The 16,320-nt window shown below is 51.4% G+C and overlaps 2 protein-coding genes across 3 annotated transcripts in view; one reads left to right on the top strand and one right to left on the bottom strand.

Moving 5' to 3' along the window:
- The window catches only part of LOC144331744 (uncharacterized), a 47,116-nt gene extending 44,062 nt beyond the window's left edge, over positions 1-3,054 (top strand). Inside the window, exon 2 of one of the 2 annotated variants that reach the window (XR_013399119.1) lies at positions 1,830-3,054. Coding sequence is in view for 1 of the 2 variants with exons in the window: in XM_077949806.1 (XP_077805932.1) it covers positions 1,830-2,006 (177 nt within the window). In the remaining variant the exon portion in view is untranslated. The remainder of the gene's footprint in view (positions 1-1,829) is intronic. The other variant, XM_077949806.1, reaches the window with a different exon arrangement.
- An 86-nt stretch (positions 3,055-3,140) lies between these two features.
- On the bottom strand, positions 3,141-10,074 carry LOC114670361 (uncharacterized). The gene is made up of 6 exons (XM_077949845.1): positions 9,963-10,074; positions 8,735-8,835; positions 7,992-8,098; positions 6,104-6,365; positions 5,727-5,923; positions 3,141-4,582 (listed from the first exon to the last, which is right to left on the bottom strand). The coding sequence occupies exons 4-6, from the start codon at positions 6,140-6,142 to the stop codon at positions 4,213-4,215; spliced, it is 606 nt and encodes a 201-aa protein (XP_077805971.1). The 5' UTR covers positions 6,143-6,365; positions 7,992-8,098; positions 8,735-8,835; positions 9,963-10,074; the 3' UTR covers positions 3,141-4,212.
- Between the last annotated feature and the right edge of the window lie 6,246 nt (positions 10,075-16,320).

Genomic DNA, 16,320 nt, shown 5'->3' with positions numbered 1-16,320 from the left:
CTTGGCAAGACTGCCTTTATGATTCTTAGAAGCTCTATTATTTAACAGAAAGGGTCTTCAACATATGCTGTTAAGATCCTTAGAAGGCCTTTGTCTGCTTGAAAAGGTCTATGAGGTACCACCTTAAATCTTTCTAAGGTCTTAATAAAAGGCTTTATAGTTATGTCCTTGGATTCATCTTTAAACTATTTTCCTATTAATGACCCTGGCTTTAATCTTTGCCTGGAAGACATTTCTTATTCTAAGAAGGAAGAAAGTTTTCAAACCAAGGAAGTCTTGGTTCCTTTATATTTAATAGTTAATTTTTTAGCTTCCCTTATTGATAGAGCAGGATTTGAACACAGGGCTATTTGGCCTCAAAGCCTGCACTCTTGCTGATAGGTCCTGTTGCTTCTCTGCACATGGAGCCTGCAGGGATTTAATCAAGTCCTAAAGGAAGGATGGGACTTGAGCAGTAGATGAAGGGAGGGCATGGCAGGCAGGGATGCCACATGGATGAAGACACAGAAATGGTAGGGAATGCAAGGTGCATTAGGGGACAGAGGCAGCCACGTGCACGATCCCTTTCCATCCCTCTCTCCCTTGTTTTGTCCTTCACACATTCGATTCCTACTTCCATTCCCTTATGACCACTGTTTATGTGCTTTTGTAGCACAAGCCCTCTGATATCTTCCACACTACACTCCACCCTTCAACCGGTTGGCTCACGTGAGTTCCGTCTTCCCTGAGAATGCCTTTCCTCATCTTGTCCACCTGGAGCATGACTTACTTATCTGTCAAGGCCCAAGATGACTGTCACTTCCTCTGTGACATTCCATATGAGTTGGGATATTCTAATGGTTGTAACAACAATGCCAAATGCCTCAGTGTCTTAATACAAGAGTTTTAGTTCTCACTCAGTTGAATGAGAGTTGGCTGTGGTGAGGCAGGTGGGCTCTGCTCCCCAGTTACATGGGGTTCCTTCTGTCCAGTGGCCCCACTGTCCTGTAGCACAGAAGTTTGCAAACAATGACCCGTTTTTGTACATAAAGTTTTATTGAGACTCAGCCTCACTCATTCGGTTACACGGGCTGCTTTAGCACTTTGATGGTAGAGTTGAGTAGCTGCGACAGAGACTGTGTGGTCCAGAAAACAGAACGTTTGCCCTTGAGTGTTTACAGAAGAGGTGTGCTGATACTTGCTCTGGGATTGGTAAGTCTGGAAAGAGATTGTGTGGAGACTCCTCTGGGAGTGATGCTGCACATCACTTCCTCCCACACTCCACTGGTCACAGATGGTCACATGACCCCAGCAGGCTACAAGGAGGCTGGGAAATGTAGTCTTCCTGGATGCTCAGGAGGAAAATGAAGCAGGTCCCACAGACACATAGCCTTGTCTGTCCATTTACTTCGTAAATAGCTACTTAGGCTGATCGTGGTGGCTCACGCCTGTAATCCCAACACTCTGGGAGGCTGAGGCAGGCAGATCGCTTGAGTCCAGGAGTTTGAGACCAGCCTGGGCAACATGGCAAAACCCCATCTCTGCGAAAATACAAAAAATTGGCTGGGTGTGATGACACATGCCTGTAGTCCCAGCTACTTGAGAGACTGAGGTGAGAGGATCACCTAAGCCCGGGAGGTCAAGACTGCAGTGAGCCGAGATCATACCACTGCACTCCAGCCTGGGTGACAGGAGTGAGACCCCATCTCAAAATAAATAAATACATAATTAAAAAAAAAAAACTACCTAGTTCACGATGGCTCTAGTCTGGAATTCACCTCTTTGTGTTCTTTTCAGTTTGTGCTTGTTCCCCCGCTGATCCTCAGATTCCTCTCTCTCCACTCCACCAGTGCCTGATCCAGCCCTCCCTGCGTGCTGACACTGGGCTCCACCCCAGACACGTCTTCGTGAGCAAAACAGACCCGGCCTGTGCCCTCATGGAGCTCCTGGTCCAGCGGGAGAGACAGGCAACAAGCAAAGCATCACAACCAGCCACACAAACACATGTAAAGTGGCAACTGCGATGATGAAATGCTCCGAGAGAAAAGGGGCAGAGGCCAGGCGCGGTGTCTCATGCCTGTAATCCCAGCACTTTGGGAGGCTGAGGTGGGTGGATCACTTGAGGTCAGGAGTTCGAGACCAGCCTGACCAACATGGTGAAACCCCGTGTCTACTAAAAGTACAAAAATTAGCCAGGCGTACTGGCAGGCGACTGTAATCCCAGCTATTTGAGAGGCTGAGGCAGGAGAATCGCTTGAACCCAGGAGGCGGAGGTTGCAGTGAGCCAAGATTTCACTGCTGCACTCCAGCTTGGGCAACAGAGCAAGACTCCACCTCAAAAAGAAAAAAAGAAAAAAGAAAAGGGGCAGAGTCAGAGCTCTGAGCACATCTAAGGGGGAGGGATCTGATTTAAACCAGTGGTGCCAGGAATGCTTCCCAGAGGAGGTGACATTCGGGTTGTGAGCTGAAGAATAACTCGTTCACCAGGTGGAGAGAAGCTGGGCAGAGGAGGGGCAGGCAGGGGGAACAGCCTGGGCAAAGGCCCTGAGGTGCGAGGAAACATAGTGACTTTATCCTTAATCATCACAGGCCCTTATTATTATTATAATCCAGCAGAGGCTCAGCGAATACTTACTAGGTGCCAGACAGCATGATAAGCACTTTAATTGGAGCAACACTGTGAGAACGAAGCAAACAAAAGCAGAGGCTGTTAATGTCCTGCCCATATTCCTTCAGCCCACCGCAGGGGCACCCTGAAGACAGTTCTCTGCTTACTGCCGGTGTCTTGGGTCACTCTGCAGGCCTGAGAGGCTCAGGATGGGAGTGCTGGGAGTTGAAGCTCCCCCTCACCAATGACGGATGGGAGCTGGAGGGTAAATACTCCAGCTTCCTTGCCCTGTGGCTATCAGATCTGAGGCGTCTCCTGCTAATGCTGCCTCTCAGAGGCCCCCAGGTGATAGAGGCCGTGTTCCGCACAGGGGTACCCCATAGCAGTGCACACCCTGTCTCGCTTCTCCACCCCTCCATGCTACATTTGGGGCAACCTCCAAAATAAACTGCTTGTTCCTGAACACTTATCTCAGGGTCTGTCTTTGCAGGAAACAAAACTAAGAAATTGTAGTGGGACGAGCCACACACAAAACTCCTCAGACATCGAGTTAAAGAAGGAAGGGGTTTATTCGGCCGGGGGCATCGGCAAGACTCCTGTCTCAAGAGCTGAGCTCCAGGAGTGAGCAATTCCTGTCCCTTTGAAGGGCTCATAATTCTAAGGGGGTGCGCGTGCGAGGGTCGTGATCAATTGAGCAAGCAGGGGGTACGTGACTGGGGGCTGCATGCACGGGTAATTAGATCGGAACAAAACAAGACAGGGATTTTCACAGTGCATTTCTATACAATGCCTGTAATCTATAGATAACAGAACCGATTAGATCAGGGGTCGATCTTTAACTACCAGGCCCAGGGTGTGGCGCCGGGCTGTCTGCCTGTGGATTTCTTTTCTGCCTTTTTAGTTTTTACTTCTTCTTTCTTTGGAGGCAGAAATTGGGCATAAGATGATATGAGGGGTGGTCTCCTCCCTTAAAACTATTAAGCATTTATTAAGAACTATTAAGTACCCCATTTGCTGGATGAAGGAACTGAGGCACAAAAAGTTAACACAGAGTAGCCAGGAAAAACAAAACCAAAGGAAGGCCTTTGAAATGAAAGTGCCAAAAATATGTGTGTGTGTGTGTGTGTGTGTGTGTGTGTGTGTGTGTGTGACACAGAGAGCCCGGGGATGTGGGGGCCAGGGGCAGTGAGGCAAGATGAGGCTGGTGAGGTGGGTGCACACCAGGGCAAGGATTTGGGCCACTAACCCAGGGGCACAGGAGGCCTCTGAAAGCTTTAGACAGGCAGGGTGACATGTTATGTTGTGAGGACACAGGTACCCTGGAGACCTCGGTGAACCTGGATTAAAAGGGTCCAAGCAGATGTAAGGAGGTGATTAGGAGGCTTTGGTGGTCATTCTAGGAGGCCCTGGGGACCTGCTGGGCAGGGGCCACTGAGCTCTTCAGTGGTCTCCAGAGCCCTGGGGTCCATATGCAGTCCAGTGCCCAGTGCGTGTCCTAAGAAGGGCACACACTGCCTGCCTCTGTCCCTCCTTGCCCAAACCCTTTCCCCTTCCTCTTAGGTCACTGAGACCCTCGACATTCCTATCCCTGGGTCTCTGGCCTGGGGAGGGTGTGGGCTGCGGAGTCAGGAACTCCCTGCTGCCTGTCCAGGCTGGCAGCTGCAGCAAGAAGGCCAGCCAGACCTCCTGACCAGCGGCCGGCCAGGCCCCAGAGGCAAGCACGTGGCTGTGCGGGTGCCACTGTCTGCCCCAGTGCCCTGAGTTCGGCGCACTGCCAAGCAGATGGCCTTGTAAGTGAGTGCGATCAGAACGGGGTCAGGAGGGTCTGCTGGTCCCAACTTCTCCTCCGCCTCTGCTGGGCTCCACTGCCTTGGCCGCTGTCCTGGAGGTGTTGACCAGCTTGACTGGCCAGGGGCGCCATGCAACCAGGTGTGGCGAAGTATGGTGTGATGTGACCCAGGCGTCCAGTCATGCAGGGTGCGGGGGACACGGATCCTGGGGGAAAGTGATAGGAGCGTGGCAAGGGGCGTTGGCCACCCTGCAGTCACCTCGGGGAACTCCTGACTGCACACTGAGCCCCTGAGTGTGTGGCTTGTGGTGTCGGCAGGACAGGTGTCCCTAGGGAGGAGCAGAAGGGAACTGGAACTTGCTGGCGGCCTACTATGTGCCTGGTCCTCAGTAGGTGCTTCCTTGGGTTATTACTGGCCCCTTGCCCCACTTCAGAAGCCCTCCCTCCACCCTTCCTGGGGGCCTTTTTCTCCAACCCTCCAGGCTAGGGGTTCCAGCTGTACGGGTTCACAGTGTTTATGACTTGGATCTTCCTTGTACCCTGGGACAGACCCTCCAGGACAGCAGTTTCCCTGCAGGCCTTTCCTCCAGCATCCCCAGCCGCGGGATCCTTCCCGGGCGCCTGTGTGTCTGCTGGAGCCGCTGCTTTGTGAGCAAATGAACACAGGGTCTATGCGAGTCCCACTCCCTGCATGCTAGAGTACTCAGCTTCACCTTTTTGAATGTCAGCTTCCTCATCTGTAAAATGGGCAAAATCACTCAAACAGGCCAGGCGCAGTGGCTCATGCCTGTAATCCCAGCACTTTGGGAGGCGGGGGCAGGCAGATCACCTGAAGTCAGGAGTTCGAGACCAGCCTGGCCAACATAGTGAAACCCTGTCTCTACTAAAAGTACAAAAATTAGTCGGGTGCTAATTTTTTCACCACTGCACTCCAGCCTGGGTGACAGAGCGAGACTCCGTCTAAAAAAAAAATGAAGTCACTCCCACCTTGAAAGGTTGTGAGGATTAAAGGAGATGAAGGAGGTGGAAGCCTGGCACAGAGAAAGTGCTGATCAGAGGCACACTGCCCGCTATGTGGCTGGGGCAAGTCTCTGCACCTCTCTGAGCCTCCTTGCCTCAGCCCTAAAGTAGCCCTGCCCTGCCCAAGGAAGGGAGGGAGAGAAGGGAAGCTGACATGGTGTGTGAGCTGTGAGGGTTGTGCACTGGGACAGCTTGGGCCTGTATCTTCCCATCCATGCGATCTGAGGTTTGGGTAGGTGGAGGCGTCTCCCAGCTCCACCTAGCACTAGCAGTCCAGGGATCTTGGAGCTCCCCCTGACCCACGTGGCTCTCTCTCCCTCCATCACTCACCTTTCTTTGGGCCTTTGCACTGCTTTTGCAGCCCGTGGGTGGGGGCTGGTGCCGGGCCAGTCCTGCATGAGGCCCCAAGGCTGCCCATGCGGTGTGGGGGAGGAGTGGGATCCCCACCTTACCTCAAGGCTCAGCCCTGGGCAACACCCCCATATCCTGGTGTCTGCCTCTCTTTTGGGAGTTGGGAGTCCCAGAGCCTGCAAGAGAAGGGAACATGTGGCAACTCCAGAAGGGCGAGGACAGAGAAGGAGGCTCTGCTGAGAGCTCTTGCTGCAGGCTGGGGACTGCTGTAGCCACCCCTTCTGAAATGCAGCGAGAGCAGCCACCCTGGCCAGGCCCCCACTGTGTGCCCGGCATGCTCCCACGGCACGTCTCACCTTCACAGTGGCCCAGCGAGGGAGGAACAACCATTCCATTTTACAGATGGGGAAGCTGAGGTTCAGATAGGCTCGCCCAAGGTAATCCCCAAGTGTGTCTGGCTGCTTCCACCATTCCACCGGCTGCTGTTATAGAATCAATGGTCAAGCCGGCCACAGTGGCACGCACCTGTGATCTCAGCCGCTCGGGAGGCGGAGGCAGGAGGATTGTTTGAGGCCAGGAGTTCAAGACCAGCCTGGGCAACATAGCGAGACTTGGTCTCTTAAAAAAAACAAAACAAAACAAAAAAACCATAGCGAGAGAGAGAGAATCAGTGGTCTTTTCCAACCTCTCATTTTCCGGAGGTAGTGAAACCCCAGGGAGTGGCAGGGTCATCAAAGAAGCAATGGTGGAGTGAGGACTCCAGTGAAGTCTGCATCCCTCCTCCACCCCTCCCTCTCGGTCTTCTGCAGCTGTTTATGGACGTTCTCCTTGTGCAGGCGCGGTTCCCATCCTCAGTTCCAATCTGACTCTGTCCCACACCACACGCCTCCTGGAGTGCTCATCACACGCTGGCCAAGGCGTGTGTGGGGCCCTCCCTGAAGCGCGGTGGACAGAGGTCCAAGCTAAAACACAAGCCTATCAGCCCGGCCAAGGAGGCCCTGGAGAGGCTGCTGGGGGGTCAGAGAGCACAGGTTCCCCTCCCTGCCCCAGGCCAGTCCTGCACCTCGCTGAGCCTTGGTGCTCTGTAACTGTCTCATGAGTGAAAGCATGAATGAGGGAAACTGTGGGGACCCCCCCTCCCTTAACTCCAACTCCAAAATTACATCACCTGCTCCCTCAACCAAAACCCTTCAGTGGCCTCCTCCTGCACTTCAGGTAACTCCCAAGCCCTGGCTGGGCTTCTGATCCTTCTTCTTTTTTACTTTATTATTTTATTTTGTTTATTTTATTTTTTTGAGATGGAGTCTTACCCTGTTACCCAGGCTGGAGTGCAGTGGCGCAATCCCGGCTCATTGCAACCTCCGCCTCCCAGGTTCAAGCTGTTCTCCTGCCTCAGCCTTCCTCCCGAGTAGCTGGGATTACAGGCATGAGCCACCACACCAGACTAATTTTTGTGTTTTTAGTAGAGTTGGGGTTTCACCATGTTGGCCAAGTTGGTCTCAAACTCTTGACCTCCAGTGATCCACCCGCCTCAGCCTCCCAAAGTGCTGGGATTAGAGGTGTGAGCCACTGCACCCGGCCACAAAGCCTCTTCTCCCCGTGCTCCCTTCACTCACAGTGCCCGGGAGTTCTGGCCTTTTGCTGGTCACGCCCCTCTGCTGCAGGACCGTCAAACATGCTGTTTCCTCTGGCTAATGTACAACTCCCCATTCACTGCCTGACTCCTGCTCCTTCATGTCTCCACAGAGAGGCCTCTCCTGGACACCTCCTCCCTGCTAAGACTCCTTTGGAGTCTTGTTTAGAGGGTTCTGGTATTTTCTTTCCAGTGATTTTTACAACCTGTGGTTCTCTACGGGATTGTGAACTGGCTTATTGTCTCTCTCCCTCACCAGCGTGTGTGCTCCATGGAGCAAGGAGTAGGAGGCTCATCTGCCCTGCCCAGCCCTTAAGCCTCCGCACCTAGAGCGGGGCCTGGCCTGTGGCTGGTGCTCAAAAAGCCAGGGCCTGTTGAGACACACGGGCTCTGTGCCTAGGCCGCACACTGTGCGTGGAAAGCCAAAGACGTGAGACACATGAGGACTCCAGGGATTGCTAGCCCACTCATGTCATGCCAGAGGCCCCGAGGCGAAGGCCCTCCCAGCCAGGGCAAGAGACCGACCAAGCTCAGGCCTCCTAGCCCCCGCTGGGCCTCTCTCTAGTCCTCTCTGGGGCCACGGCCGGCCACTCTTCCCAGGGGTCACTCACCGGGGATCCAGGCCTCCCAGTCCCAGAGCTCCTTTGGACGAAGGGTGGGGGGCAGCAGACTTCACACCCTGGGATTATCCGGGTTAGGATGACAGCAGCAGCAGCAACTAAAACAATAGTGTGAGTGGTGAGTGTTCCACCCAGCAGGGGCTGGGGCGTCTGCAGCTATCGTTGGGCTGTGAACCCTCTGCAAACATCTGAAGTGGGTGATGTTACGGCCCAGAGAGGTGACATGACTTGTCCAAGGCCACTCAGTGACGTAGAGGCTGAGCAGAGACTCGCACCCAGAGGCTGTGTGATTGCAAAGCCTCGGGTGCCACGTGCAGATGAAACCGCCCCACGCTGCTTCTCGACCGTCACCACCTTCTGCCTTGAGATCAGCAAGCACCTGCGGGGAGGGGGTTGGGAAGGGCCCGACCTTCCTCTGGAGGTTTCCTGAGATTCACAGAGTCTGACGGCGGCTGTGGTGCCGCTGGGAACCCGCCCTGGGGAATGCAGGTCGCGGGCCCATTGCATCCTCAGCTGTAATGTAAAACTGTGGCCTTGGCTTCCTGGGGTGGCTGTGAAGGTTGAGTGAGAGGAAACACATTGGGAGAGGCTTTGGGGGAGATTTGGGGACCACAGTGAGGCTCACAGGGATTAAGCCCCCTGCTTGTGCCTTGCGTTCAGCTCGCCCCTGGGCAAGGTGGCTGCTGTGGGAATCTGCAATGAGGCAATGAGCCAGGAAGCAAAAAAAGACTCACAGATGTCAAGAGGGAGCCCGAGGTCACAAGAAGAAGCCAGGTGCCGTGTCATCTGTCCGGGGTGCGTTCTCCTCGTTTGCGAAGTGGGACACAAACATCCACTTCAAAGAGTTGCCACGTGAAATAAAATCAAGATACAGAGCATGAACCGCTGATTTTTTTGAAAGTAATAGGATGCTTGTTCATACAACTGTTTTCTTTGCTGAAAAACTTCCTTTTATACTGCAAGAATCCACCATGATCTAGGGCCTACATGCCTTAAACAATTTTTTAATTGATATATCATAGTTGTGCATATTTTGGGGGAGTGATATGTGTGATATGTCAACATATGTGATATGTTGACTGTCTGCTTTTAATTTAAGTGCCATCTGATAAATGATATGGTGACCAGGGGATTTCTGGACTTGGCACTATGAGCTCAGTATGGTCCTTATCTCAGGTTATTTGATGTTTACTGTTGGAATGGCTTGGTTAACTGAAAATTAGGTCATTTGGGCCAGGCTCAGTGGCTCACACCTGTAATCCCAGCACTTTGGGAGGCCGAGGCAGGCGGATTGCCTGAGATTGGGAGTTCGAGACCAGCCTGGCCAACATGATGAAACCCCGTCTCTACTAAAAATACAAAAATTAGCCAGGCGTGGTGGCATGCGCCTGTAATCCCAGCTACTCGGGAGACTGAGGCAGGCGAATTGCTTGAACCCAGGAGGTGGAGGTTGCAGTGAGCCGAGATTGCGCCATTACACTCGAGCCTGGGCGACAAGAGTGAGACTTCATCTCAAAAAAAAAAAAAAATGAAAAAGAAAATTAGGTCATTTTTATCCATGGACTAGTTCTTTTTTGGGTACTTGTAATCAACATATAAATATACTAGTGCGAACCGGAGAGGATACACTGAAGGTAAGCAATACATCATGGCGTGCACCCAAGAGTCAACCTCCAACTTAGCACAGGCTGTGGGGCCAGAACCAGCCTGTTCTCTATTTTTGTGTGTAGCTCCATGCTTCAAATGTATCTTAATTTTATTTGCTTTTCTCAAATCTGAAATAAATTTTAGTTTTATTTATATTATTTATAACTATAGCCATACACACACACACACACACACACACACACACACACACACACACCAGCAGCCGCCACAGCAAGGTCAGTGCTCCCACACACAGGTCTCCTTCCCATCCTCTCCCTGTCCTCAGTGAGGTCCCAGTACAAAAAGCACCCTGACCTTTGATGGTAGAGATCCTTGCTCCCAGTGGGATTCTACAACCCTCAGAATGACAGGGTCCCCCTGGGCTGTGAGCACAGCAGACCAGCTCTTTCTTGGGATTTTAAGAAACAGACAAGCTTCGCACACAGCTGGGTTGCAGCAGTTTTTTCTTTTCCTTCTTTTTTTGCCTTCAGCCGTGGCAGCCTGCTCCTGATTTCTCTGGAAAGGCAGCTCCTAATTAGAATGGATCGAAGAGTCTTTGCTTCAGCTTTGTTCTCGGTCTCGACTGAATCGTTGCTTTAGGGCTTAATCTGGTGCAGCCGCTGGTTGGCTGATACCCTTGGTTCTCTGAGTTCCTCTCTGGCTCGGGCAGCCTGGCATCCAGGGGGCACCGAGAGCTCTGCAGTGTCACTCTGCCCCCTCTCACTCCAGCCCTCTCTTCCTTCTCTCTTTTTCTCTCCACCTGCCTTCTCTCTCTCTAATTTCCTTTCATTAACGACCCAGGGCTGTCCAGGGTGCCAGTACCCACTGGTAGGAGCGTAAACCGGTACAATTTATCTGCAGGGCAATTTGTCAAATACTATTAAAAGCTTTTTTAAAAAAGTACGTAGACTTTGACTTGGAAAGTCCCTTTCTAGGAATGTGTGTCCTGCAGAAATAATTGGACAGGGGTCCACAGATATGTGCAAGGGGACACTGTCCTTGGCAGTTTTCCTGGGTGACCACCTGGAAACCTGGTGTCCTTCAACGGGAAATCATTATGCATGCGTCATGTAATAAACCAACTGCAAAAGAACCTTTGGGGGTAAATCAGGGAAATTTGAATGTGGACTGAACAGTAGATGCTCCTGGAGGATTACTGTTAATTTTATGTGGCGTGCTAATGGCCTTGTGGTTGGTTTAGAGGCAGTGACTGGAAGGCTGATATTTGGTTTAAATGATTGTAACCACCATCATCATGGCAGGGGAGCAGGACGGATCAAGTGTGGCAGGATCTTGGAAGTCCTGACTCTGGCTGTCAGGCAAATGAGCGTTTATCACGTCGTTCTGTTTTTGTGTAGGTTTTAAAATTCTCACGATTTACAAAGAAATAAAATGAAGATGTAAAATCATATATATATATACGATTATACATATAATGGTATATATATACACATATATTTTGAGACAGAGTCTTGCTCACTGTAACCTCCCCATCCTGGGTTCAAGAGATTCTCCTGCCTCAGCCTCCTGAGTAGCTGGGATTACAGCTGCCCACCACCATGCCTGGCTAAGTTTTGTATTTTTGGTAGAGACAGGGTTTCACCATGTTGGCCAGGCTCATCTCGAACTCCTGACCATGAGTGATCCGCCCACCTCGGCCTCCCAATATGTTGGGGTTACAAGTGTGAGCCACTGCACCTGGCCTAAAATCATATTTTCTGACCTGAAATAATATCCTCCAGATATTATTAAATGAAAAGAGATAAGTTCCAAATAGTATATATGGCATTATGACATTTTGTTTTTGGTTTCAAAATATGTACATATTTTTACATGCAGAGGAGAAACGGAGGAGGTGCACACGCTTGGATGTGACGGATGGCTATCTCTGAATGGTAGGATTTGAATATTTTCTACTTTCTTCTTTTTGCTTTTTAGTAATAGTTTCTTCTTTTTTTTTTTTTTTTTTTTTTTTTTTTTGCAATAAGCACACACTATTTTCATGCTCATAAAAAAGCCATAGTTACTACAGATGATTTGGAAATCACCTATGAGGCACTGAATGTGTACTATCTATCATACCTTCTAAGAGGAGGTTTTATATATTTCCATCCACCCACAAAAACTGGTGAGGTTAGTGGTATTATTCCAATTTCATAAATAAGAAAATTGAGGATCAGAGAGGCTCAGTGCTTTGTTGAAGGACACACCGCTGCAATCCTAATTCTACTCTTCTGGTATAAGCCAGTGCTCTAAACCTTGGCTGCATCCAGAGGGTCTACAGGGGTATCAGATGTAGTCCCTGCCCTCTAGATGGTGACCCTGTCTTTGCTCTCCTGGTCTCTTGCCCCCATTCTCTTCTCTGGTCACTCCTCTCTGCCCCCCGGAACCAGTTACACAATGGCTTTGGTGAAAATGCGCTTTCCCTCTCAGATCACAGGTGAAACTCGAAAGCTGCCCGTTCAATATTTTCTCCTAATGAGCCTTCCTAGCCTTCTTGCCTTTTTAGAATGGAACCAAGTTCTTAGCTACCGTGCTCCTCATATTCATCAGCTCTGTTTGCTGGCAGGGCAGAAGAATGAATGGGCATCGTATACCTAAACATCATACGATCCACAGAGGGCTGGCCAGTCCGAGTTCTTAATCCTGGCTCCATCACTGACAATTTGCAACCTGGAGAAGTCACTCTCTCTGTGTTTTCTCTGTCTCTAAAGTAAATAAAGGATAACACACTTTAAAAATCAATTGGTGTTCCGAACAAAAAGGATGGGTGTGTGAAACGAGGACAACTCTAAGGGGCTGAAAATACATTTCCCCAATTTTTGCAAATGCTGGAGATGGTGCGAGCCTTGTCTTCCTTACCCCTTGTCCCCATCAGCCCTCGGTTTCCTTACCTCCAGGCACCTTCTCTCCCACTCTACCCTCCAATTCCTCCAGGCTGATCTTTCCAAAGCAAAAATCCAGGTGAGCCACTTCTAATAATGGCTCTCCACTCCCTTCTGGAAAATGTCCAACTCCTCTGCTCTGGATACAAAGAGCTCCATGTTCTTGCTTCATCCTTGTCTCTGACCTCACCTGCTGGGCACCCCTCTCTCCCCAAACCCTACAATGCACACAGTTCCCCAAGAAGGCCTCCAGCTTCATGCGCCAGGGACTTTGCATATGCTTCCCTTTGTCTGGAATTCTCTTCCCTGGCTAACATCAGGTATTTCCCTGCAAGGTCCCTGGAAACCCTTCCTAGGCAGCAGACCTGGAGCTCCTCCAGGCCACTTTCTCAGTCCTCTCTGATCTCCAATGCAGGGCAGGACCCTGGACAGAGACGAATGCTGGAATAGGAAGCACAGGTGCAAAACCAAAGGTTCCCCTCCGCATCTCCAGGATGGGCACCAATCGTCCAGTAGATGTGGCTTAGTGTAAATTGCAGTTCCCATCCTGGGATCAGTTGAATCTGTGCTTCTTGCCACTCCAGTTTGGGCCAGGAAGTTTTTAGTATTCCATTTTTAAAAACACAACATTTTAGTACCAAAATGAATGCATTTTATTTATAGACACTGAAGCAGGTTGCCTCCTGCCCCCAACTCTCCTTCCAGAAGACAGTCTATCCCATGCATGTTTCCCAGATATGGAAAGCTACAGGGCTCCTTTCACAGCAGAAATAGTGTCCAGGGAAACCCGCCTGGTGGGTTGCTCCTACCCCATCCACATCTGAATGCACGCGGCAGGGAAGGGCCTGGGTGTCACGGAGGCAGTGCTTTGGAACTGAGCAACTGTTTCTGAACACCCATCCCACATGCGACTGGCCCCACAGTGTGTCCACCCTCCCAGTCACCCGGGCTTCCCTGCCCTCTGTGACTGAATCAGGTGATGTCAAGAGGCAGCTAAAAAGTTGCTGTGGAATGGCCAGCCCAGAGCCATGAAGGGAGACAAGAGGCTGGATCCCGGGCCAAACCGCTCTTACAGAAAGCAAGAATTGTAGAGGACAACAAACAGAACCTTCTTCTGAGATCCTAAAGGAGACTGAGGAGGTGGTTCCTCTAACCTCCCTCAGGATTTGAAAGATCCACTTTTTGGGTTCCACTGGAGTTTAGAAATCCAGAGTCGGCTCCTCTTTCCTCTCCATAGATTGCAAGTGACTCTAGAGGCAGGTCTGCATCTCTGGTGTCCCTCCACACCTCCCACGCTCATTGGACTTTACTGAGGTTCAGTGCTGGGCACCAGGAAAAGAAAGTGCTCCACCTCTGAGGGGGCACTGGTGAGCCAACCATGCCTAGAGGGTGCCAGGTGCTCTGACCCTCAAATCCTGCTTAAATGTCACCTTCCAAGTAAGGTCTTCCCGACTTCCCCATTTTAATATTGCAGCCCCCATCCTGGCATGTCCTCTGCACCCCTCTGCTCTATTGTCACCTAATAGACTGCAACATTTACCTGTTCAATCGAACACCTCTCTCACCCCCCTAGAACGTAAGCACCCTGAGGGGAGGCATTTTTGTATTATTCACTGACAAATCCCCAGGATCTAGAACAGGGATCGGCACATAGTAGGTGCTCAGCAAATGCTTGATCCAAGCATTCATTCAGCAAATGCCTTCATTCAGGAATAAAATCTGCAAATACAGCATGCATTTTGTCAATGTTTGCTCATTGAGAGTGGGGTCTTTAGGCAAGTGAAGTAATTAATAGCCACTTGTGAGGTTCCCAAATAGTGCTGGGCACTATGAGGATATAAAAGCTCTGATGTCCAGCTGGGCACGGTGGCTCACGCCTGTAATCCCAGCACCTTGGGAGGCGGAGGCGGGTGGATCACCTGAGGTCAATTGTTCGAGACCAGCCTGGCCAACATGGCGAAACCCCATCCCTACTAAAAAATACAAAAACTAGCCAGACGTGGTGGTGCGTGTCTGTAATCCCAGCTACTCGGGAGGCTGAGGCCGGGGAATCGCTTGAACCTGGGAGGCTGAGGTTGTGGTGAGCCAAGATCGCACCATTGCACTCCAGCCTGGGTGACAGAACGACACTCTCAAAAAAAAAACTCTGATGTCCATCCACCACTGGCTTCCTGTTGCCTTTGGAATAAAATAGAAATTCCTCCCACTGTGGCCCCTGCCTACCTCACTTCCCTCTGCTTCTCCAGCACACACCAGGATATGTCTTCACCGGCCTTAAGTTCCTCTATGTTCCAAGCTTGTTCGTGCCTCAGCGCCTTTGCACTTGCTGACCTTGTTGCTGGATCTCAGTGCGAATGTCCCTTCTTCTCATAGTCCTTCCTGTCCCCCCCAAACCAGTTACCCCGCAAATCAACACCCACTTCAGCTCCGTTTTGTCATCTGCACTGCCTGAAATGATCTTGATCATTTATTTACTCGTAGAACCAGTTTCTTGGAGAATCTCAAATCCATGGGCTCTGAAACAAAACCATTTTACTTTTTCCTGATTACTTTTTTCCATTAAGGTCTGCAGAGGTCCCCTTCCTGCTGGGTCTTCCTAGCAGGCTGATCCCGACACGTTTCAGACCATCCTAGTCACCGAAAGGCAGGCCAGGTCAGCTCAAACTCCCGCAGTGTTTGTTCAAATCTCTTTTCCAGAAGGGTGGGGAGGGGAGCAAGATCTTTTCTTCCTGTCTCTGGAGTAACTTGGAACAGAGGGGCCAGGAAGGAGCCGTGTCTTCTGCACAGGCCTCCTCTGGGTCCAGTTCCATCTGTTGTTATCTCCGTGGTGGTGGGGGGCGGGGGAAGTGCCTGGTGGTTTTGGGGCTGAGCCTCCTCTGTTGCTGCGGTCTCCTCAGGAAGGGGCAGCCATATTCCCCTCCAGCCCTGCCAGTGAAGAGGCCCCCTACCCTTTTCCAGGTGGGAAACAGCTTCCTTTGTCAGTACCTGTCTGGCCGGCCACATGACTCCACTCCACGTGGGTCCTTCTAGAAGCCCTCCGTGGAACACCTGTGCCGCCCTTCCAGATGTGATCCTTGCTTTTCCTGCTCCTGGTGCAGGCTTCTCCCCAAGCCTCTCCCCACGGAACGCCTCCGAGAGGGGACCAAACAGCTCTGGGGATGTGTGCTGAGCTTCCCAAGGGCGCCCTTGCCACCCTGTGCTGCAGCTGGCACCAGGTTCCTGCAGCTCAGAGAGCATCCGACTGGGGTGCCGTCCCAGCCTCCTCTTCCTGGCAGCATCCTGTCTCAGGAGGATCCTCTTGGGCCTCCTTCCCTTGGCGGGGCAAGGGGGTGACGGAGGGGGGCACCCACTCACCAACACAGTGGTCACCCTCACTCCCATCTCTCTTGACCATTCCAATCTTATACAGACAGGGAGGAGCGGGGAGCAGGGGGAGGGGGAGCTCACAGCAGCAGGACCAATTCTTCCGTCTTTACTAGGGCCATGGGGAAGGGGGCTGGCCCTAAGCTTCCATATCTCTTTAGGAGGTGGTTTACTTAGCATCTTTGTCCACAGCTGTGGCCCTGGTAACCAATTCTGGAGCAACTGAAAATGTGCCCGCTGCATCCCTTTGGTTACGATGAGCCTTCCCTTTCAGAACATGTAGCACAAAACGAGCAGCCTGGCTGCTAGTGCCTAGGAAAATACCCAGCAAATGGTAGGCCCTTGCTAACGACTTGCTGAAGGCGTGACACGGCCGCTACAGTGGCTTCATGTTGAGTAACAGGAAGAGAAGGGGGATGCGAGAG

This window comes from Macaca mulatta, chromosome 10, assembly GCF_049350105.2.
Source record: "Macaca mulatta isolate MMU2019108-1 chromosome 10, T2T-MMU8v2.0, whole genome shotgun sequence".
In the NCBI taxonomy this organism is placed as follows: Eukaryota; Metazoa; Chordata; class Mammalia; order Primates; family Cercopithecidae; genus Macaca; species Macaca mulatta.
This window is presented reverse-complemented; position numbering and strand designations above follow the sequence as displayed.